The sequence below is a fragment of the Topomyia yanbarensis genome, chromosome 1 (assembly GCF_030247195.1).
Source record: "Topomyia yanbarensis strain Yona2022 chromosome 1, ASM3024719v1, whole genome shotgun sequence".
NCBI lineage: Eukaryota > Metazoa > Arthropoda > Insecta > Diptera > Culicidae > Topomyia > Topomyia yanbarensis.
The window spans coordinates 42,599,028-42,625,122 of record NC_080670.1 but is presented as its reverse complement, the minus strand read 5'-3'; the positions used below and the strand labels follow the sequence as shown (position 1 = coordinate 42,625,122).

Here is a 26,095-nt window from a genome sequence, read left to right as displayed (position 1 = left end):
AGCCAAGAGCTTTAGGCCTATCAGCTTAAGTTCTTTTCTTCTGAAAGCTTTGGAACGGATAATCGATCATCACATCAGGAACGTTAGTTTAGTTGAATATCCACTGCACAAAATGCAACATGCATATCAGTAGATATTGAGGGTGCTTTTGACAATGTGTCCTTCCAGTCTATTCTGGAAGCGACGCGCGGTCATGGGATACCTGTATGTATCTCCGGTTGGATAAACGCAATGGTTAGTAACCGCACACTTTGCTCGTCACTGCGACAGGCTGAGATACGGAAGTTGAGCATTTGCGGTTGTCCTCAGGGCGGGGTTCTGTCACCTTTGTTATGGAACTTAGTAGCTGACGGCTTGTTGAAGAAACTCAATGAGCTTGGATTTCCAACCTACGGGTTTGATGACGATTACCAAATACTAATTACTGGATTTTGCATCGGAACAATCTTTGACTTGATGCAACAGGCATTAAGAGCTGTCGAACAGTGGTGTCGACAAGTTAAACTATCAGTTAACCCAAGCAAAACTTCAATGGTTCTTTTCACGAAGTAGCGAATAACAACCGGGGTTCGTCCCTTGCAGTTCTTTGATTCTGAGCTGCTGTGTGCAGATCAAGTCAAATACGTTGGAGTCATATTGGATTCCAAACTGAATTGGTCTGCTCACATTGAGTTCAGAGTCAAGAAAGCGTGCAGAGGTGGTGACAGTCCAGTCAAAGCTAAACCATCTGCAAAGAATGGCGCTCATGGCGTTGACTGGTGCTTTCACCACGACTCCGACTGCTGCTCTTGAGGCACTTCTAAATATCAAACCATTACACATACACTTAAAACAAGAAGCACTATCATGTGCATACAGACTGCAGGTTACTGGGCTTTGGAACAGTAATCATGTTGATCTTGCTACCAGTCATACACGATTGTGGTCACAAATGGTTACATGGGATGAAGATATTCTTGCTCCCAGCGATATTACACTCACTTGTAGTTTTCCTTACAGGACATTCCATGTTAAGATTCCCTCTCGAGAGGAGTGGTTGTCTGGCTTTATGGAAAGACAACAACAAACGCAAGTGGTTTGTTACACTGACGGTTCTCTGATGGAGGGACGTACTGGTGCTGGTGTCTACTGTAGTGAAATGAGATTGGAACAATCTCACTCACTAGGTAGATACTGTACTGTATTCCAAGCAGAAATCTTTGCGATTATGTGCGGGGTGCAATCGGCCCTTCAACTGAGTTTGTCCGGCAGAGTTATAAACTTCTGCTCCGATAGTCAGGCTGCAATCAAGGCCCTTAGCTCAGACAAATCCCGGTCCAAGCTAGTGATCGCGTGCCGAACCCAAATCGAAGAACTAAGCATTGTCAACACTATCTACCTTGTCTGGGTGCCCGGACATTGCGGTATTACTGGAAATGAATGGGCTGACGAATTGGCCAGGGCAGGTTCAGCGATTGACTTCGTTGGTCCTGAGCCCGCGCTGCCACAAGTTGGATAAGGGAAAAAATACGGTCCTGGGCTTCGTCCGAGCACCGCAATTATTGGAGAAATCTACAAACGTGTCGCCAAACAAAGGCGTTTCTAGAACAACCATGCCCAGTGGTTTCGAAAAATCTCTTACATTTTTCGAAGCTCCACTGTGGCATGCTGATCAGGGCTTTAACCGGCCACTGCAAACTCAATTATCACATGGCAACTATTCAGCGCGCTGAGTCTTTTTCATGTGATCTTTGTGAATCCGACTACGGAACTTCATATCATCTGATATGCAACTGCCAGCGCTAGCGCAATTGCGATTACGAGTCTTCAGCCGTCCTTGTATAGACGAAACCATGTTTGGTCGACTGAAACTCAGAGACATACTAAAGTTTCTTATCCAATGTGGTAAAGAGCTTTAGGCTTATTCGCAGGCAAGTTGAACTACTTGTGAGTATAATTTACCTGTTGTTTATTTTTTGTTTTGTGCTGTTTTTCCCACCCTTCCAAGTCTACTTCCCCACACCTCCTTGTCCTTTCCTTCCGCTCAGGAAATGATGAAAACACACGGCAAGGCACAAATCCCCGACTATGTACGGGGAACGTGCCATTTGAGCCAATATATTCTGATTCCTGATTCTTTTTTTCGGTGCCGTGAAGTGCAATTTAGCTTAAAACATCACTTAATCGCTTAGTCCGATAATTGGAGCTGGGCTTTTACTCGTATTCTATCAGCGTTGTTTCGTGTCAATTTGTTTAATTCTTACCTGACAACAAATTAATACCATTTGAACTGTGTTCGGAATGCGGATTGATATAAGTGGAGATGTAGAATACTATAGCGAAAATTATCGCTTTTTAGTTTACAAAAAAGACCAATTTTGAAGGGTTTATCAGTTACTTCTACGCCCTCCTAAAGTCGCGACAATGCTTATATTCAGGTGACCGTCTAGTGCCGTCTTTGCCACTTGAACCACTACCTGTTTTTAGGTAGTGTGGCTGCAGTTTTGTCTTAATTGCTATTTTGTCTTCGTCTGACGTTTCGGTTCGTTCTGAGATCTTCTCCAAGAATTCGATCATGTGTTTTTGTACAGTGTGCTTTGTGCAGCAACCATTCCTCATACGCCCTATTCACGAGAAGGGCCTCACACCGAAGCCTACACAGAAAATCAAAGTTACCTATTTTTTGGGTTAAATTTGCTCACTGCGAAGTTTATACATGGGCAACCCAAAATTAGGTAGAAATTTGAACATGGCGATTACCCATAATTTGAGTTGTTCGCTGTGAACTTCGTGTTGGGTAGAAATTGAATAATGACGTCTACTCAAATTCAAGTTCATCGCTTCGTACTTATATGTTGGGTAGCCCATTTCAAACAAAGTAGTAGGTCATGTTTTTGACAGCCATTGTTATTGTTGTGAATAAAATTGCATGAAGTGGCTCTGGAAAAGAATAGTAATTATAATGCATAATGCAATAATTTCAATTAAAATTAATGATTAATTTATTTCAGCCTAGAAACTTAGGATAAAGCAATTAGCGCTGGATCCAAAACATGAGTCGGTGAGTACTGAAACGTTGTTTATTTTTTGATTGTGGGTTCATGTTGAGTTGCTCATATCATTTAAATAGCGGCTACCGCATCATTCCGAAACCCGATCGGACCTCGAAAGACACATTGAACTCATGATGGGACGTTGATGGTTCATATTTTTTGGAAATGTCTGAAATGCATATCGCTAGATTAAAATAGAATATAACTACTAGAGGGCAATGGCAGCGGCTAGCGGTGATTAAATATTTTCTCGCTCTTACATATGATGGGCCCATTAGATTGACATTTGTTGCCCCTGACACACGCAGGTTTAAGTAATGAGTAACAATAGCAGTTACAAAATGATACAGTTTGGCAATTATATACCAAATGTTCTAGGCTGCAACAATTCTACTCTATTGTTTCGAGTCTATTGATCAAAAGCAGGCAAAAACCTCAAGCGGTGTGAATTTAGTAAACGGGGTAATTCTAAAAGATGCGACGAAATGTTGAATGATAAAAGGTCGAATATAGCAAATGATTGAAAATAACAAAGGTTCCAATGTTACTAAAGGTTTAATGAAACAAAAGTTTAAAATTTAAAAAAAAAAAAGAATAATGTATTCTCACCGTTATGACGCGTCACCTCACCTAGTTTGGTGAGGTGAGAGCGAAAAAGCGATCAGCGCAGTCACTTAGCTGACTATAGTCACCCAAGGTGACAGAAGTCACCTGGCAGAGCGATTCCAATAATCATTTTGAGTGACGACGGCCACCGTAAGATGGAAAAAGTGACTAAATTCTCACCTAAAAATTGTAGGTGATTAGAACCAAAAAGTGTTGCGTTTACTTTCAGATTTTTTTTTTTGAATTTTCGGGTAACATTTCCTTTTGGATAATGGCAATTGGGAAATTTCTGAATGACGTAAATTGGTGATAGGCGTTTTTTTTTCGAAATTCAAGATGGCGACTTCTGGTTACAACCAAACACATAAAACCACCGTTAATATAAGTGTCATTTGAAAGGTAGTGTTTAGTAGAAGACAAAAAATGATGATTGGAGTCATTTAAAAACCCAAGATGGTGGATTCCGATTATCACAAAACACTGAAAACCACCCTCAGCATTGGTGTCATTTGAAAGGTAGTGATTAGTATATGGCAAAAATTGATAATTGGCGCCATTTTGAGTTCCATGATGGCGGCTTCCGGTTACTACAAAACATTGAAAACCATTATCAATATGGTTGTCATTTGAAAGGTATTGATTAGTAGAAGCCAAAAATCGACGATTGGCGCCATTCTGAAATCTAAGACGATTGACTTGGTTTGTTTGATAGAGCGCATCAAACGAATTTTCATGCGAGAGGTGACAGAATTATTTTTCCTTGAAAACAGTAAGGTTAAGAAACACGAAATCTTTTTTTCATAAAGATAGGAGCTTCCCTCGCAGCGCTAGAAGCTGCTCAATTTCTACCTTCTAATGGTCAATTTCTCTAGAATATTCGATTTGAAACAGATTTTGCTTAGTGACCGCACCCCACAACCCATAACTCTGGAATCGAAAATCGGATCGAGATGAAATTTAATAGCCATTTACGGGGATAAAACACCTTTCATTTGAGACCAAGTTTGGTCGAATCTACGGGAAAGAGACTGTAATTCTGAATTTGGATACTTCCGCCGGGGCTTCCGGAATCGACGATGGTGGCCAATGTGACCAAAGAGATGGCTTTAGTGATCTAGTACTACAAATCTAAGTAGATGTGGCAACATTTTGAAAAAGTTTTCACCATTATACATTCATTACAGAATTTTGAAAATCGACAATGTCTGCGTAATCGTACTCTTCACTCTGCAATTCCGGAACCGGAAGTCGGATCCATTATAAATTCAACAGCAGCCTATAGGAATGTTGTACCTTTCATTTGAGACTAAGTTTATGAAAATCGGTTCAGCCATCTCTGAGAAAAGTGAGTGAGATTGTGGTCACGGAAAACAGCGACCAGCTGCTGCATTTGCTCCACCACCCGTTTTTTTTTCTAAGAGATCAGAGATGTGTATTTTCGCTCTGCAGTTTGTTGCTTTTAGCTAAATAGTTGAAGAAATTTTTCTCCTCAAAATATTTGGTAAGTAAATAAGAACAGTTTTGCATGTAATATAAGTTGTTATCGTGGGCGTGGAAACGACATTTATTCACTATTACTTGTGGATACACTGGAAGATAAACTAATGGCGTTTTCGTTTTTGACTCTGCACTACACCAGTGTAGTCTGTGCTACACTCATTCAAACTTGAGGGGAATCAGTCTCTTTTTTTGCACTACACCGGTGTAGCACCAAGAAAAAAACGAAAGCGCCATAAGACTAATTTAATTTCTACCACTTTTTATAGATTATTTCTGCTGCCTCTGCACTCCTTGCTGTCGTTCGATTCCGATCACGTGGCTTCGACGTGCTGCCTCGTGGATCGTCAATTCGTTGGTAGCGAGCCGCGTGGCTTGTTTCGATATTCCACCTGTTGCTATGGGCCTTGGTTGCGTTTAGATGACCTCGCATCTGCGTGGTGACTTCAGGTATGGTTAAGATGATCGGTCGTGGTATAACGTATGTCATGTCAAACTGAGGCTTCCAATAGTCAACACCGGTGAAATAACGTCATATCGGTTATTGAATTCAGATACATCGAGCAATACGGAACATTTGAACAAGACTGTAGCTTACCCGAGTTCCGAGCCACTACAATTCCATTTGACTTTAGTCATACCGGCTGGAATATAATATAGAATTCTGGCCGTCTAAGAGACAAGTATTTTAATTGCGCATTCATTTTTTTGTTTTTTGTTGGTGATTAATTCATTTCAAATATATTTGTAGTTGGGACTGTGGCCACATTTGCAATTATGGCACCACTGACATATGAGCAAGCGTATGGGGGATAGACCACTAGTGAATAATTGTTCTTAAACTTGAGGGGTAACCACCCATATTGATGGTGGTTTTATGTGTTTTGTGGTAACCGGAAGCCGCCATCTTGAATTTCAAAATGACGCCAATCATCAATTTTCACTTTCTACTAATTACTACCTTTCAAATTACCCTCATATTGATGGTGGTTTTCAGTGTTTTGTGGTAACCGGAAGCCGCCATCTTGGATTTGAAAATGGCACCAATCATCGATTTTTATCTTCTACTAATTACTACCTTTCAAATGACACCCATATTGATGGTGATTTTCAGTGTTTTATGGTAACAGGAAGCCGCCATCTTGGATTTCAAAATGGCACCAATCATCGATTTTTATCTTCCACTAACTACTACCTTTGAAATGACACCCATATTGATGGTGGTTTTTAGTGTTTTGTGGTAACCGGAAACCGCCATCTTGGATTTCAAAATGGCGCAAATCATCAATTTTCGCCTTCTACTAATTACTACCGTTTAAATGATAGCCATATTGATGGTGGTTTTAAGTGTTTTGTGGTAACATGAAGCCGCCATCATGGATTTCAAAATGGCGCCAATCATTAATTTTCACTTTCTACTAATTACTACCTTTCAAATGGCCCTCATATTGATGGTGGCTTTCAGTGTTTTGTGGTAACCAAAAGCCGCCATCTTGGATTTCAAAATGGCACTAATCGATTTTTACCTTCTACTAATTACTACCTTTCAAATGACACCCATATTGATGGTGATTTTTAGTGTTTTGTTGTAACCGGAAACCGCCATCTTGGATTTCAAAAATGGCGCCAATCATCAATTTTTGCCTTCTACTAATTACTACCTTTCAAACGACACCCATATTGATGGTGGTTTTCAGTGATTTATGGTAACAGGAAGCCGCCATCTTGGATTTCAAAATGGCACCAATCATCAATTTTCGCCTTCAACTAATCAATACCTTTCAAATGACACCCATATTTATGGTAGTTTCAAGCGTTTTGTGGTAACCGGAAGCCGCCATCTTGGATTTCAAAATGGCGCCAATCATCAATTTTCAGCTTCTACGAATGGCTACTTTTCAAATGATACCCATATTGATGGTTGTTCTTAGTGCGAATGCCAAGCATCCATATAATATATATTGGAAGCCTAAATTTTGGGTTATCCGAACGTTACAGAAATTTTGGGTTATCCGCTCGTTATAAATTTTGGGTTATGCGCTCAGTACTCAAACTTTGGGTTATCCGCTCTTTACTCAAATTTTGGGTTATCCGCTCAGTATTCAAATTTTCGGTTATCCGCTCAGTACTCAAATTTTGGGTTATCCGCTCAGTACTCAAATGTTGAGTTATCCGCTCGTTACTCAAATTTTGGGTTATTTCATCGTTACTTAAACTTTGGGTTACCCGCTCCGTACCCAACGCTTGGGTTATCTGTAACCCAAACTTTGGGTAGTCCTCACACTACCCAAAATTTAAGTTCAAAGCTTGTTACCCAAAAGTGAGGAGATGCACTTTAGTCCATTTTGGGTAGTATTCTACCCAAAATTAGGTAACGGCTGGTAAGCGTGTAAGTCTGACTATCGAGGTATAACGACTCTCAATACCGCCTATGCGGTACTCTTCTGTATTCTGTTTAGCAGACTGCACCACCCTTATTCGCGAATACCAAAGCGGGTTTCTAACATGTCTCTTAACGGTTGATCATATATTAACGAAGGATAAGATTCATCGACATTTTTCAGTACTCTATGCTAGCGTTCGGTAAAATCCGTGAGGGTTGCCACGCCCACGGATTGTTTATGTAGGGTTGACATTAGTGCTGGTTGCCATCTGCTGATGCCAGTATGCTGGCAACCAGCACGCTACCAGCGTAATGTAAACGCATGCCATCTGCTGGTGCCAGCTGCTGGCAAGCGTTTACATTATGCTGGTAGCGTGCTGGTTGCCAGCATGCTGGCACCAGCAGATGGCAACCAGCACTAATGTAAACTGGGCATTACTCTCTTTTCACTTGACACAATTAATCTTCGATACAGTTGGCTACACTGTTTTGAGCCTCTTTCCTTACTGCACGAACCGAGAATGAACCACTCAGTCACGATATCGTTACACACTGCGTCACCAGTAACCTACTAACCATCAACGATAGACCTAACCTTGAAAGCATCAGTTAGCATTCAACACACAATATCCTAAGTGGGTGCTGAAACGCCACATTTCCGGCATCCTTATTTTCATCACAGACACACACTAACCGTACCCATATGTATAAATACCTGGCCTGGCACAGACTAAACGGCACGACAAACTCCCTAGGTGTGATAATCGGATTTTAATTAACCCTGCCATCCGTACGAGTACGACTAATGCAGTATGTTTTCTGGTAAGCAGCTAACTAGCTGCGACAGGAGAGCTCTTATCCTAAATGAGCCCCCACCCCGAAGAGTATGCGTTTGGCCGTAAAGTGACGCAAAGAAATTTCATTTTTTTTGCTTCGTTTACTTACGTCCAAATCACTCAGCTCACTGTGGGTGTCGTGCTGAATGTCTTTCATGTCGATCCCGAGATCACAATCGCTCGCACGCAAATGGTGATTCCGGTGGTAGTTTGCGTGCAGCGTGTTAGAGTTGTTAATCTGGACACTGTTCAGCAGGATGTTGGAACTGGTGCGGCTCAAGGCTTTCCGCTGTCGAACGGCTTCCCTGATAGATGATAAAAAAATTGTTTTTGTACGGAAATGAGAAACATTTTCGGCAATATATCACAACTGAATTCGAAAATTAAACACGCCATCAATGGGACATTGTGATATAAGTAAAACGCTTAAAAAATGACAGTTCAGTGAGCTTGTTTACATGGTGTTAGAATTCGACCCGAGTTTCTTGTACGGGGTCGAATCAAAAAAATTTCTAAGTCCATGTAAACAAGTTCTCTGAGTTGTAAGTTGAAAAGTGAGGTTATACAATTTCATGCAATGTCACCAACGTAATTCAACTCACTTGTATATCCGGTAGTACATCGTCACCATAACGATACCCGGTATCCAGAAGCTGATCGAGCTGGAGATTAGGGCGTAGGATTTGTTCACCACGAAGATGCACAGTTCCGGGTTGTCTTTGAGCGTTTCCAGATGTTCGGCCGTGGTGTACCAGCCGAGGAAGATGGGCGTGAAGGATATCAACGCCGGCAGCATCCAAACGTTTGCCAGCATAAAGCCGACCGTCCGCTGTGTCATGTACAACGGGTACTCGAGGGGTCGCACGATGGCAAAGTACCTGTCGGGGAGAAGATAGGGCGTTAACGAATGGGAGATAAGTTGAAGGAGGTTCTGAAAAGTTTCCTACGTCCCATCATTAATTATCAACTGCTTCGTGGTGTTTTCCAGCACAACAACAAAAGAAACCGGGAAACACGGTTTAAGTAGAAGTCAATTGCCCTTTGGTTAAGCAAAATGGGACAAGTTTTTATTATCGGACGTTAAAATGAATTCATTTGTTCTCATTTAATGGCAATAGAGTACACTCAAAATATTTTCCTAATGACAAAAAATGCACATTGTTTAGTGCATATTCCGAATTAGATTCATTTGTTATACCAACACTACTTAATCCATAATGAAACCAATTGAATGAGTATACATGCTACAGTACAATAAATTCGCTTGTCTCAGTGTTAGTCTATTTGGTTTGTCTGCTTTTGCCCGATAAGGTATATTCTACACAAATATGTCTAATTGGTGTTTATACGAACTTCACCACACACAGTGACGCCATTTTTTCTGCAAACTACTCAATCTCATCGTGTCAAAAAATGCGGACGAACATGGTCAGACGATTTAAAAAATTGACGTTTGACTCAATTCGCCTGTGCTAATTGCCCCTATGAACAAATGTAATTTGCGAATGCGATTTAAAGGCAATTTCAACACTTAGACAAATTTTCTGGTGACTGAATAGGACTTGGTTGTTTTTGCGTTTTTCAAACATGGTGGTTCATGTTTGGCTTAAGCTTAAAATTGTTTTTTTAAACGATTGGCGTATTCTCGCTTGTATTTTGTTTGTCTAGTGCACTTCATTTAGCCAACGAATGTGGGAAATTGTGGAATCGTGTGTAAATATAGTGGAGCAAGATATCTGACCTAAACTCTTCATAAAAGTCAGATTGTGGTAAGCTTTGGTGTGCAATGCCAATTTCACAATTGATTCTGGTGGTGATTACCTAGTGTAGTGATAAGTTTATGTGAGTAGATAATTAATCCGAAAATAAGTAATATTTGTAATTTTCATATTAGGCAATTAAGGGCGATTACATGGCGCGTTCCCTGGGCGATTTGGAGGCGATTTAAGGACGGGTAGAGCGGCTAAAAAATGACGGCGGCAAATCGCCCAAATGTTGCATTTGAAATAGCCCCCAAATTGCCAGCAATTCGCTGGCAAATTGAAGGGCAATTAGCGCATCCGAGTTGGCAAATAGCCCCCCGTTAGCCAGCAACTTGCCCTTTTTGACTGGAATTCTACATAAGCTGATTGGTTTTGTGAAGATCAAACACACGGTGTGGAAAAAACTGCTTTTGTCGTTTTCGATTTTTGCCCTTTCTCTATTCAACCTTGAAGTCGACTTCGGTAGTTATTGTGCATTATCCTAGCATTTCGTCGAGTTGTTGCTATATGAGAAACATTGGAGTGCAACCGAAACAAAAACAAACGTCAAAACATTTTCTCACTCACACTGATGCAAATTAGATGAGCGCGTAATTTAACATAGTTGAAAAATCGCAATACGGATTTAAGAATAGATTCGCAATATTGCTTTGACAGTTGGATTTTTGAGGCACTTCGCTAGCACACTTTTTCACGGTTGCAAAAAATTAACTTTTTCGATCGAATATGTTATAAAAACCGCGAGAATGGAAGCCATGCTAACCAACCAGATAGTAAAAGTAAGAAGTCTGTTTTTGACACTTTTCAATGTCGAAAATCTATCAGGTCAATGGATCTGCACTTTTGTTCACACTTTTGGCTCACTTTCATACTTTGCAGTTCGATTTGGAATAAACTGTGCAGTACCCCACATAGAATCATGAAGACGATATTTCGATTTTCATCCAGGTACTGTGATGTGACCGACAAATCGCAGCTTGATTTATTTGTAGGCCTCTGTCATTGATTCGATACATTTTTGTGCAATCATCTTCATGAATACGAAAAGGTCTATTAATGGTCGTCACCAGTTTTTGTAACATATTCATCATATATGCAACATATTAAAATCTTATTATGTAATATTTTGTAGCGCGCATATCTATAAACAAAATAAAGCGTCCGAAAAGTTCATCAATTTATTTCATATTGTAGTTATCTCCTTCATTATTTTTTTCGATTTTAATGATATCGGATTGCCATGGGCGACTTCACAAAATGAAATTGATCTAATTATCACAAGCATATCCGCCACGATAATGGCTTTCTGCTTCGGATACAAAAACCCACCAATCGCATTCAACGGAAACTGAAAATGCAATTATTAACCCACATACACAAATACACACACACAGACTGCCCCGGAAAAGGTACCCTGACAATGTAGTTATACTATCGAAAGCAACGCTACTCACCTGTCGACGGAAATGCAGCAGAGATGCAGAATACTGGCGGTCGAGAAGTACACATCCAGGCTGTTCCAAACGTCGCACATGAACGGTCCAAACAACCACCTGGCAGGATGGGGGAAAAAAGGAGTGAGAGGACAAATTGACATATTTTATTATCAGATTTTATCACGATTTTATCTTCGCATCTGTGCTATTACAGTCAAAGTCGAAAAACATATTCAATTAGGACCGAACATAATAAAGCGTCAGGGGTAATGAAATTGAAATGTTCGAATTCAAAAATCATTTTGTTTCTGCAGAGACTTGATAGTATCTTTGAAATATGCAATTTGAATGTATGTTCACTGATAAATTGAATCAATCAGTCGAAATCCCACAAATCGAAACATCAAAGGGCAAAGAGAAATCTGATGTCGGCGAGACGTAATTGACTAGACATGTAAATCACGTGCTGCAGTTGACATTTAAATAACAGGGGTAGTTCTTGGAACCCTCGTTGCCCATACGTATGCTCACAGCTTACGAAACAAAACAAAGCAATTTCGACGAATTGAAAACAGTTTACAATCATTCAACACTGAAAATACTTATTGCTGTTATTTGAATCGTTGTTAGTCCCAGTTATTTACGGGTATGTGCAAATGTCATAAAAAAAAGTTTCACCAAACACTTACCTGCCCGATAGTTCGACGGACGCATTGAAAGTCATGGCGCAAAGTGCCACCAGCATGTCTGCCATTGCTAACGATACAACGAAATAATTGGTAATTACTCTGGAAAGAGAAAAGTACATTGTTGTCAGAATCAGAACCAAGCTCAATTGGTAGACACTACAATTTAAAATTACTATTTTTGTGCGTTTTTATGCAAGTATAAGCGGATCCCTTCATAATAAGGGCATACTAGAAATTATTTCCGGGAATTTCCCGCGTTCTTCGTCGAATGAGAGAACATATCGTAACATTAGTAAGAAAACACTATAAAATTTGACTGCATATTTTCAAGCGAGTGTACTCAGCTCACACGAAAAGCTCCAATAGTTTAGAGTAGTATTCTATACGTGATAATTTTTCTCGATATAATATGAGTCCTAAATATATTTTTGACTATGAATATCACTTATTAAACTTAATTTAATTAACTCTCTCACCACCTGCCGTGTACCTACAGAAAATAAATGCAAAAGGCCAGGAAATTAAGTCAATATTCTACTACCAGGAAATCACGACCCTTTCCGACAATCGAATTGCTTGCCATTAAAAGGTGCTGTCAAACAGGGGAAATCGTTAGGCTTCGCTTACATTTGGGTCACTCGAATGTAATTCATCGTCATTTTTTTCACGTTATGCTTAGAGCGTACTTTTCGGTGGCTATGTACCTTTTTACACTCGAATAAATTCAATCTAGCTGGCACGCTGTAACGATTTTTCCATTTAAAATTTTTCCATATTTTTATCACACTCACACACACACACCATACGACTAAGTTGCCGAGCGACTGCCATTCATTAGGCAGTACGCCCATGTTTTCAATTTTCCCCGTTCGAACATTTTTTTCCTGCAACATTGTCATCACAATTAGGATTACCAATCGATTTTTCCCATCACCGACCAACCGTGTCTCAACGGGACAGACGAACTTGATTGGGGTTGGAGTTTGTTTTTTTTCTGCTCATTTTCTCATGCAGCAAGCGTTTCCCAGAGTAAATTAGCGAAGAAGTTTTCCGAGCTTCCTCCTCACCGACAATTCATTATGCCGTTTGCAGCTCTATTCATACAACGGGTAATAATAATGTGGTTGAATATCGCTAGACGAGCGCAGAATATAATACCCTGCTATGATTACTTCGCTGAAACGGAGAAATTATTTTCATATCACAGTTTTATTGAGCGAATAATAATCATTGTGTGTAAAAACATAATGATTCAATTTTTTCCTCGTTCTATGATATAATAGAAAGAAATGCTTTTAAAAGATAGAATTGCGTACCGACCAACTACTCAACAAAAGAAATATTTGCACAAAGCCTAATGGAAACATTACGTGTGCAGTGTATTCAAATAGATTTAAAGAATCAATACCATGTTAGGTAACTAGCGAACGGATGCGTAGACGATTGGTTGGTCGTGACTTTTACGAATGGATAATAATTTAATATGAATTTTGTTGTACGATGTGATTGTTCTAAAGCTGTTGCTTATGCATTTCGGAGTTACAATCAAGCCCATTTTGCAAAACAAAATTTTTTCTCTTAAACGCAGCGATCATTCGACAGACTGTATTATTTAACGATCACGTTAAATTTATATTATAGAGTAACAGGGAATATCAGCGATTTGAATAGAGCGAATTTTATGGGCATCCGGAAACAGCGAGGTTTTAGCTGAATACACAAGCCGTAGATTGTGATTAGTGTCCTAAGATACCGTAAACCGGGGTGACTTTGATCACTCGAAACTTTTTCGTAGATCGCCTATTAAACCAGAATAGTCTACCGAATCATTTTAATTTGAAATGATTTTTACTCTAAACTTATAAAATACTGATTTGTTATAGTTTTTAAGTATATTGTTCGGTTTTTGGGTACAAAAACTACAAAAAAAACCGAAATTTGACTTTACTTTATTTTTACAAAGCTTCGTATAGTGTCTATTTTTTTATAAAACAAATAAATCTCAGATTTGAGCAAGAGTAAAAAATTACAAGTGAGTTTTTATTTTTCTTTAGATTGGGATGCGCCAAATTTAGTTTTAAGAGTTTGTTTATTTTAAATACTTTTTTTGTGAAACTAGTTGGCAATTATTTCAAATTATTTTAGGCTAAAATTCGCAACATTTTTTTATTGTTCAATATTCCAACGTGTTAAAATGGATGAAACTTTTTGTTCATTGATAAACTGCCGTTCTACGCATAACTGTCCCATGTATATAGAGAATCCCATAGAACATGGGACAAATATGATTATAACGGCAGTAAAGCACTGAAATAAAACAATTTTAGCAGTTTTAAAGGTTTTCAGAATCTTTTATTTATTTTATTGAACTCAACTTATTCGATTATAAATTTTGGTTACTCGAATTTTGCAGTTCATTGAAATACTTTGTATAATACCAATTAACATCTATTTAACAATGAGTATCTTTCCAGAATTAGTTTAAACAAACATTTAAATGAAAAACATTGACATCAATAACTTAATGTGGGTGAACATGCAGGTTATCCAAGTCACCCCGGAATACGAAAACGGACTTCAACTTGAAATCATTTTTGGAAAAATAGCTGTAAGCGGACAATTTTAGGTAAAACCATCCAATCTTGTTCTCCATACATCAGTACATGGTTTAAAAATATTAAACTTAAAAAAAATGTGTTACGTCTAAAAATATGCAATGATTACTTCGAAAAGTGATCAATGTCACCCCGGTTTACGGTACGGTAAAATTCATTTTAATCAGTCTTGTCGAAAAGCCATCCCGCATAGTTAAAAACCATTTGTGACATAATCCGAACAATAAACCTATGCTATGGGATATAGTAACTATCAGAGTTGATATTTTACAGGCTTTTGATGTTCCTACAATTTAAACTTTGATTTTATTCAATGAATATAACATCAGTTCTACAATATCCCCTATAGTAACGACGAATTGAATGGTTAAATGACAGAAGAACAATATCCAGTACTGTAACCATATGTAATATTGTACATGTTGATGGTCATGTTAATGGTTCTGAAATGGTTTCGCTTATTACCAAAACAGTAAATAGACCTTATGTGAAATTGTTGCAATATATTGTAATGTGTTTAGGAACCCATCTCTTGTAAATATTTAGAACATAAATGTCTTATTTCTGTTGTAACCATTTGCATCCCAAGTAGCAAATCGCAACAAGTTTTAATCGTCTAAGTCCGAACTATGTTGCAACGAGAAAACATTAAAGTTATTTTTGTTGCACTGGTTGAACATAGATAACATCAAGGTTATTTAATAACATCTTTTGTCACCAAATAGTCATTTATGTTGCCAGCTATAACATGTTCATTGATTGTTCTGAACTGATAGTTGATGCTGCAGAATTTGTTGAAATTTAGTTACGATTTTGATTTTGTGATATATATTTTGACAATTTCACATTTGTCCAACACCAAGATTCTTACTGAAAACGTTTCAGTTTACAAAGTCATATTCGTGTTATACGTATGTATCCGTCACATACCATCATTACGCCTTTCAGCACAAACTCACATGTATTAATAAAATGCTTTCGCAACATTGGATCAACAAATTCACAACTAATGCTGTGCAAAACGAAAAATAAGTTGTATTTTTGTTAGCATTACATTGCGAAAATTCACCGACGACACTTCATGCGCTCCAATTAACATTATAGAGGCATTGAACTGTACGGTGGCGCCAACTATAATTTTTTTGGAAAAATATAAACAAATAGCATGTATGTTATTGCTGATTTTAAAACGAAGCGATTAAATCCTTTCCACACAGATTATCCAATTAATATATTAGAAAACAATTTCGGAACTAAGAACAAGAAGGGTGGAACGAGTAATACGATTTGAAACAAATCATTTACTTAGAGTACCTTCCGAAAATAAAATAGTGTGATCTTAGGAGTAATACTATTAAGCGAATTCCTTGTTTAATATGTGCAGCGTCTGGAAATACTAGTCCATGATATGTTAATTTAAAAAAAAATATTTTTAATTGTTTTGCTGAATGAAATTTTGTCTATGAATGTAAGAATTCCGGCATTTTTAGACCCACTAGGCTTTTCTCACCAAAAAGTATATAAAAATGTTCCACTAAAACATTTTTTCCAATTCGTGCGGCGGTATAATAGGTATTTTGTAACATTTAATTTACAATTGAGATTATTTACCAAATGAGTTGATGTAGTATCCTTATTTTTTTGTTGCATCCTTCATGAAAACTCTACGCTTGAACTACCTTCTCGAATTTTGATATTTTACATAAAACAATTACTTTTTTAGACGATGTTGTCGGTATGATGTGTGGCTTAAAGATATCCTAGAAACTCCGTAGTATCCTAAAAATTTTGCATTTTTCTTCAGAAATTATGTAGAGAACTGCCTGTTTCAAAATGTTGCGGTACAAGGTTTGCAACACCTTTAGTCACAGTTTTAGTGATGTAATAAGTCATGCGGCCGACCATCGATTTATTGAAACCAAGTTCGAAAAATGAATCATATTGAAAAGGAGTAATGTCGATTGACCGCCTGCTCTTGCGCTTCGATACCATTCGAATTTATGAGGTTAAATAAGTCTTTCATAATCGCAACAACTGATGAGCTAGATGCCATCATTGAATACGTTTTTCACATTCTCGAGAAAGTGACTAAAAAGGTGAACTAGTGAAAGTTTGGTTCAATGGACTGCCATTTGTAATAATTCATAAGATAATGAAAACTGAAATAATGAAAAAAATTGATGATTACATGCCAACTCAATCGTCATATAATCCAAAATAAAAATAAAACGTTGAAAGTACCCTTTATCGATAAATGTATTACTAAGGAGAAAAATATTGCAGCAATCAAATACTCTCAATACCTATTTAAAAAAAATATCAAAGTTGCGACTAAATTTATATTTTAATTTGTAATCTCGTGGTTCACTAACGGAACATATGTGTACCACTGGTTGCGTTATTACCAATATCAGTATCTACAACCATTGAGTCCTTATTCCCATCCATTCATTTTTGTAAGATGCGCAAGTATAAATACATTTGATTTGCCGTTGGCATAAAATAGCTCCTATTTTAGTGGAAATCGTTTATTTTTAATGTGTCTAGTAATAATATTTCCCTGTGCTTCGCATAGGAGTATAACCCAATAGTTCAACTATTGGTATTAATGCGGCAACAGAAAGATTTCGTTAAAATCATTCATGTCACATGTTTACATTTTTCCGATACACCGAACATGTTATAGTTGGCGCCACCGTACAGTTCGACGCCTGTATAATATGAAGTGTAGCGCATGAAGTGTCATCGGTGAATTTTCGCAACGTAATGCAAACAAAAATACAACTTAATTATTATTTTGCTGAACTTTAGTTATGAATTGGTCAATTCAGTGTTGCGAATGCCTTTCGTAAATACGTGTGAGTTTGTGATTCAAGGTATAACGATGACATGTGTCTGATACGTGCGTATGACAAGAATACGACTAGAGCATTTTCAACTAGAATAGTCTAGCACAGGGCCATATTAAGGAAAGGTATGTTTTGATGTGAACTAAAAATTGTTCGATGGAGCAAAACGTATGCTGGAATAATAGTTATTTACAAATAAAAATCTTTGCTCATTGATATAAACTTGTTCGAAAAGCACCTTGTTTCGTATTTACCAAAATCACATCCTGAATTTAGCCCTGGATGGCTTGAAAGCCATGTTGCTTATATGCATCATTTTCTATTGTATTGGAAATAAAACCTCAACCGGCTCGCGAACATGTTTAAAAGTCTACCGTTGAGGCAATTTATGTTCCTGATTTATGATTAATGTGTGTTTTATTAAATAACCGTAAATTTCTAATATGATTCGGTTTTCCCCTTGAAAAATTGTTTAAAATACTATTTATAATTTGGTTTCACCAAGAGCGCGTGAAATAGCAAGAAGTAGAATAAAATATCTCTCGATATACACTGATGCGCAGTAAAATTTGATGCTTCGTTGGCACTTTTTGATATGAAGAATGACGCTACTGTTAATATTTAAATAATCAACATGTATTTTGACTTGGTCTTCATTTTCATTTCCACTGGTAACATAATCTTAACTAATTGCATGAAAATATGTTACTTTTCAGTTGCGATTGACAGTCCAGGTCAACGACAAAAAGGTATCATTAAGTAATCTTGTTGCGATCTACATTCAACATATTGACAACAATATGAATTCATTTAGCTATTCCAGAATCGTTATCGCAACGAAACGAGAACTAGTTTTTACAATTTTGCTCAATCATAATTATGTTGAAAATCGGCCTAAAACTGCGCTTTTTGGGTCGCGCAGGAAGTTAGATGTCAGTTGCAACAACACCTATTTTTGGATACCAACTGGTTATGAAATAGTTACTGAAACAAAAATTGCTACTTGGGATAAGTACTCTATACATTTACAATATCACATAATAGTTCAATCCCAGATATGTATAGTTCTCTCAATTTGCAAAAATATTTCGGCCAACCTAATGTAAATGATAGCAATAGAAATAATGAGCTTTATGTTCTAAATATTTACACGAGAGAATGTCCTAGTACATTATAATATATCTCAACAATCCCACGTAATGTCTATTTAATCTATGTAATCTGTTCAGTAACGAAACCATATCAGATATTGCTACTTCATTTGCTTTCGTTTCTCTTAGTCTTAAATTTACCGAAAATAGTCAATAAAATCGATACAGTAGAACCTTGCGGCAATTAAAACATAGTAACATATCAGATATTGTTTAACATTCGAACCATTAGCATGGCCATTAACATGAACAATATCACATATGGTACTGGATATTGTTTTACTCCAGTTTAATCATATAATTCGTTGTTACTTTTGGGGATATTGTAGAACTATTGTTATTCTCATTGAATAAAATCTAAGTTTATATTGAAGGAACATTACAAAAGCAACACCTCTAATGGTTACTATATCCCACAACACAGGTTTATTGTTCGGACTATGTCAAATGGTTTTTAGCTATGTGGGGTTGTTAAAATAAATTGTCAGAATGTTAAGCACATAATTTATGTTATGGTAAAAGCACAAAAATGATGAATAAATTAGGCAAAATAATGGTACAATCTGGGGTACTACTGTACTACCTGATGATTACTTGTCTCTGTTTGTCATAAAATTAACAACTCGAATTAATAAGTATTTGAACAAGTTCACATCCTGCATGGTAGCTTCAACCATATGCGATATGGTATGTTTTTATTCTCCTATGGTCATGGTTATTCATTATGCCATTCATAATTATTGGTACTAGCTAATTCCGATTTGCTCAGCTCAAGATAGTGGGATGAGCCCACAATAATATGAAGCAAATTGTGTTCTTTGCATAGCGGAAATAGCTCAATTGGATAAAGCGGCAGTACCACTGATGTCAACATTCAACTCGACACTTTCCAGATGGCATGTAATCAATTCACAAATATTTCATATCGATAGAGTCGAAACCACACGCGAGCATTACAAATGTGATAAACTATGCGCAAAATACCAACATTGTAAGGTTCTTTACTTTTGCCTACCCTTTTGACAGCGTCGATAAAGTAGTTTCTGCACGCTTTCCAATATTATTCGTCAAAATCCCACCGTAGATTTAAACGTTTTTATTTGTATAGTATTTCACCAGAAAAATATATTTGAACTATACGAGAAAGAGTAGAAACTCGGAACTATGCGACTAATTGTGGCATTGTATATGTATAGTTCACGAAACAAAAATGTTCGAAAAAATCGTCGTTTTTGTATTGTAACATTAGGGCATTGCAAAAAAATTTTTTTTTGAATTCTCAAAGGCCCCTCTGATATTGTGACAAATGTCAAAGTAAGTTCAGATGCCAAATTTCACATCATTTGGACAATTCTAGACCCCCGCCCACTTCGCTTGAAATTTTTGAAATTGGTGCTATGGGAAAATGTGGAGGAAAAATATATTAAATAACTTTTGAAGTAGCAATCAGAAAATTACAATTTATACCTCTTTTTAAAGGAAATAACCTTAGTATTGGAATGGAGATATTCCTGTTTCTATAAAAATACGGGAAACGCGAGTACTGCGTCATTTTAACCCCGAAATCCCCTATTTTTTTGAATTTTTCTGCTCCGTTGTGCAAACCATACACATTTTGCAGTTTTTCTAACGTGAAAAAAATTCAGAAATCGAATGGAACCTTTTAGACCTTTGTCCGAATACGAGAAGTTGGGGTTATAGGGCCTTTTGTCATTTATATTAAATTTTATCATTTTCTTGTGCATATATCTCTTATTCTTCATTCGATTTTCGTAAATTGTACCTTGTTCAACGTGGAAAATCTTTAGGAACAAAATAAAAATAGATTCGTTACCGGTAAAATTCAGAAACATCAAATTATCTGACATATAGTCTCGATTTCACATTTTTATCATAAAATCGCACATATTAACTCCATTTAACAACAAAATTCTTATTTAATTTACTAGTTATAGTCAAAAACGCGCTTAGAAATCACATGAGAAAAGTTTCATACCTGGAAAAATAGGTGAAGTTGAGGTATTAGGACATTCAATGAAAAAAAATGGTTTGTAGAGTTAATGTCAAAAAAATTGACGTTTTTGAATTTTAACGCAAACAAATCTATTTATGTTGTATTTCTAAGAATTTTCCACGTTCAACAAGGAACAATTTATTAAAATTGAATGAAGAATAATAGAGATATATGCACGAGAAAATGATAAAATTTAATATAAATGACAAAAGGCCCTATAACCCCAACTTCTCGTATTCGAACAAAGGTCTAAAAGGTTCCGTTCGATTTCTGAGATTTTTTCACATTAGAAAAACTGCAAAATATGTATGGTTTGTACCACGGAACAGAAAAATTCAAAAATAGGGGATTTTGGGGCCAAAATGACCCATTACCCCACCATCCCGTATTTTTCTAGGAACAGGAATATCTCCATTCCAATACTAAGGTTATTTCTTTTAAAAAGAGGTATAAATTGTAATTTTCTGATTGCTACTTCAAAAGTTATAGCATTTAATATATTTTTCCTCCATATTTTCCCATAGCACCAATTTCAAAAATTTCAAGCGAAGTGGGCGGGGGTCTAGAATTGTCCAAATGATGTGAAATTTGGCATCTGAGCTTACTTTGACATTTTTCACAATATGAGAGGGGGGGCCTTTGATAACACAAAAAAATTTGTTTTTGCAATGCCCTATTGTAACATAACCTAACGCCATATTCCCCAAATAGTTATCCGGCTGAAAACAATACCTCAAATGACAGAAACAATTTACTGTATGGTGTGTTCGAATCACAATATGACTAATTGAGGAAAACAATAATACAAATAATCCATTTATTGTTCTCGTTTATGCGGGATGTTTATGCATTATCTGCCACAATTCGAATGGAACGCTACTTTTTACCGCGAGTACTTTTTTGTCGTACTCACGTTTCGTACGCTGCTAAAGTTTTCTCTCGATTACCCTTAGCTCACCATCTCGTCAGTTTCGTGGCGTTCGTTGATAACTCGGCAAACAGTCTTTGGATTGAGTTTAAATAGATTTCAACATCTTTGCTTCGTTCCTAAGAAGTAATACAACGAAAAATCTGGCCTGGAAAATGTAAAATACTCGTGTTTCAGCGAAGTGAAAAATCGAGTACAACACATCCTTATTCATCCTACCATTTAAGCTAATGCGTTGAATAGAGATAGCAGACACTACTCTAACTAATTTGTTCTAATGTGTTGAGAATAGAGGTGTTAAGATGAGTTAGGGTAAATAGACCTTATGTTACCCTACAATACACTGGATTTTTTTTTATGAAATTATGTTTTTGTTCGTTTTTTATAGATGTTCTCCGAAGATCCGTCTAAAGTTATTGTGATATTTGTGCAGAGTTGATTGTTCGATGGCCCGTGGGAAACCTTCCCACAACTCGAAAGAGTGTGGCGGAGGGCTCGCGTTCGGTTTTCATCTGGTTTGCTGCGTCGTTAGATGCCGTCACATATTCCGGCATCCTTGGCATGAAAGATGTCAACACTTCCTCCTGGACAGGGTCGTACGAGAGGATGTCTCTGATCGATCGCGGCATGTCGTATTGTTGTGTTGGGTTTTCGAATTCTTTATAGTTGCACAGGATGTGCTTGACGGCGCCGGTGGTTGAGTGGTAAGCGCGACCGCCACTCATTCCAGTTGACCTGGGTTCAATTCCAGCCGAGGTCGTTGAGATTTTTCTGAGGTGAAAAAATCTGTGGTCACGTCTTCCTTCGGAAGGGAAGTAAAGCCGTTAGTCCCCGGTCCATGAAATTGGTGGATCGATATCTAGTCCAGGTAGTGGAATCACCTCTCTGGCGTCGGTAAAGAAGAAGTATATCCAACTTCTATACTCTACTAACAAAAATATCCTCCTCCCGTGATACTTGTGGAGTGCGCAGTAGTATATACGGCCTCTAGCAAAAGCAAGTATCGGACTAACAATTCCTTCCCTTTCCTTCCGCGATCTACGTTCGGGCCTGGCCGGCGCCGGTATTGATCAGAAACACCAGGATTACCAGGAGTTGCACATTGAAAGATGTTTCGCTAATCCCAAGCATAATTATCTACTGATTCCCTGTGCAACTTCAGCTAGTCCAGATCAATAACAGAGTAGCAGCCAGGGGTGGTCGCACAAGCTCAAGCTCAAGCTCTTTATAGTTGCACAGGATGTGCTCGACAGCCAGGCGCATTTTGCAAGGAGTACTTTTTTGGGATGGGGTTGTTGGTTATTGTTTATGTGTGGGTCAATCTGGTATGGCCAACGCGAAGCCGCGAAAGGAGCTTACGCTCTCTCCGGTTGTTGCGGTCGATCCATACGTCGGGGGAGCCTTTGATTTTCTGCGTATGGCCTTGGGAGTTTCGCTAGTGGTTGATGAAACTAGTTTTAATACATGCGTTAAACTCTTGAATGATGTCGATTGTTGGTGTTGCCGCCGACAGTTGGGCGCGGCTTCGCCTACCGAGGTAGGCTAATCGATCTGCGTCGACATTCCCTTTTATGCCGCTGTGGCCTGGGACCCAGCAGATGGTCAGTAGTGGGTCGCGATACCCGAGCAGAGTCTGACAACAAATTGAAAACTAAGCTTGATGTTGTGATGTTCGGCAAATGATTACTCAGGTTGTTTTCGTTTTAACGGTTAAAAGATCAAAATGGAGAGCAGCAAAATTATCCTATGACATCAAACAGAAAACTAATTCTGCTATCAGTGAGAGTAAATTGAAAGCTCATTGAGATGTTGAATTTTTTTTTTGATAACAAAATATGTATTCACTTTGATGTTTCACCAAAGAAATATAAACATAGAAAATTCTTCTAAGAAACTAGGATAGCAAAACGAGATCAAAATTTGATGTGATATTTAAAAAATCTAAAACTGATAGCAAAATAAGATTTCAATTTGATGCTATTATCAAAATATGATTTCTACTTGTTGTAATTTTGATGTTCGACTTTGCTCGGGTAGGCTTCAATGGCATGTACAGAAAGGGGATTCGATGTCCTTTAAGACGGTGAAGATGACTGTCGGGGAGTCGGTGAGTCCTTTATGCATTGCTACAGCCTCTACGCAGAAGACTGACCACGAAAAGAGACCGCTCTTCAAGCCACTGATCTCCGCTCCTACCCCATCGTCGTCCTTGGATCCATCGGTGAATATTTGAAGATGGCGTAAATATTTCCGATTGACTAGTTGGTGATAGTGGGCTCCGATGCGGTTAGGGTGGTCGCCTGCTTTGACGGTCAGGGATAGGCTGTAGTCGATGTCGTGGCTCGGGATGTTTCAGGTACCCGGTGTAGGCGGGCGACGGGCGGTAGGGGGCTTTCTTGTTGTGGAGGTCGGTGGTTATGGACAAAGCGGAACACTTACCTGCCAATGTCTGTTCCAAAAATGCGAGGATTCTCTTGATTGCTGTTTCTGCGACTGTCGAGCGGCAGGGAAGGACTCCCGCCTTGACGCAGGTGGATTCGGCAGGTGTGCTTGGTAGCAGGTTGGAGGCTAATGTGACGGCTCCATGGTACAGCGGGCCGTGGACATCGACTAGTCCGTTTAGGTTGCGACAGGTCAATTCGATCCCGTGCAGTAGATTAAAGCGCGGCTTACGTTGATTGCTGTTTTCTGTTGTTTGTGGGGTGGCGGGAGCAGATCTTTCGGACCAACCGCTTTCAGCTCTCACAATCCCGCTTTACTTGACGGAAGTGTGTGACGAAAGTCGGTTTCCTGTCTAGTGTGATATCAAGCACTTTCGGCTCTTTCCGAAAGGGTATCTGAGCACCGTTCAACGAGACCGGCCTAGCGTTGGCGAGGTGGAAGGATCTACAGCAGTGAGTGATAGCACACTCAGAAGCCGGTGGCTAGATTCGGGTACGGAGGATCATTTTTTCCCATGACATCTAGGATAATGTCGTCCGTGTAGAGGAACACGTAGACTTCTTTGGGTAGTGAAACGAATATTGGGTTCATCTGGGAATAGCGTTACTACAAGCACTGATCCTTGTAAGACTTCGTTGAACAATCGTTCGTCGGAGAGTTTGCCACCGATGTATACCTGGAATCGTCGGTCCTTTAGGTAAGTTTGAATGAAAGATCCGCGATTTCTATGGTCATAGGTACAGCTCTCGCAGAGCTCTTTCGCGCCACACTGTATTGTAGGCTTTCGCCACATCTAAGATGGCGATGTCGACATGTAAGTTTTTCGCCCTCACTTCTTCCATCAGTTCCCCAAGGATGTGGATTCCTATCCCAAATCCCTTCCAGAAGACGAATTAGCGGTTATCAAGAAATTTACCTTCTTTCAGCCATGTAATAAGTCGTCGATTCACCATTCTGTCTAGAATCTTTACGGTACACAATAGAAGGCTTATGGGACGGAAGTCGCTCTGGGATCGTGTACCTTTACTCTTTTTGAGAATATATAAGGTTCCACCTACCCAGATTCTATTGAAGGTATCAAAGAGTGCCTTTTTCCCGCCTGGGGGTGGATGTCTTAACATTGGACACCCTACTTTGTCGGGGCCAACCGATTTTCCGCGTGCTGTCCTGAGGGTGGCAGTGAGTTCCATCCTGGAGAAGGGTTTGTTGTATTCCGCCGTAGAGTTAGGTGAAAAAGTGGTGGAAAAAATGTTTCCTTTCTCTTTCGACTAAAAAAAATTGTGATTAAATTTTTTTAACGTAAACGTTTGTTTTAGTGAAAATTTCATTTTTCAGTGAATATTTTTTCGTGCGAAGTATTCATTCGCTGAAACTCTTTCTTAGATAGTTTTGCTGTTTACCGACTGACGGAGCATTTTCTCGGGAGACTGTATGTGCAGATTGGTTTATTGAACAAACGATTATCCTCCATCACACAAAATATTGAAGAATTTATTAGTAAAAGATATCAAGAAACTGGATTTCCAAAAGATTCTCCCAAAGCTCGTTCGTGTTTGACAGTCGCTTACTTTATTTACATAAATTCCAACCACAAATTTTGAGCTCTAGAGCCGTTGAATGTACCTATTTTTAGTTACTCTCTCCGTAGAGTGTATTTGTTTTGGTAACATATGCTCACCAGTCCCGCATAAGCGTTCACATTTCCCTCTAAATTTTGTTTGATTTCGTTGTTGTGAACGTTTTGGTTTGTTTTGGTTGTGCGGTGAAGCATGAAAAGATCGATTCCAATCTCAATAAAAGAGGACGTCGCGGTATCAAGAGCTCCGGTGAAAAACGATATTTTTGCTGAAAGAT

The 26,095-nt window shown here is 38.3% G+C and overlaps 1 protein-coding gene across 1 annotated transcript in view; it reads right to left on the bottom strand.

The window, feature by feature from the left end:
* Positions 1 to 8,248: 8,248 nt before the first annotated feature.
* The window catches only part of LOC131695083 (octopamine receptor beta-3R-like), a 190,288-nt gene continuing 172,441 nt past the window's right edge, over positions 8,249 to 26,095 (bottom strand). The window contains exons 3-7 of the mRNA XM_058983615.1: positions 12,243 to 12,341; positions 11,572 to 11,670; positions 8,957 to 9,232; positions 8,464 to 8,659; positions 8,249 to 8,269 (exon numbers count right to left, since the gene is read on the bottom strand). Of these exons, the coding sequence (XP_058839598.1) occupies positions 8,249 to 8,269; positions 8,464 to 8,659; positions 8,957 to 9,232; positions 11,572 to 11,670; positions 12,243 to 12,341 (691 nt within the window). The remainder of the gene's footprint in view (positions 8,270 to 8,463; positions 8,660 to 8,956; positions 9,233 to 11,571; positions 11,671 to 12,242; positions 12,342 to 26,095) is intronic.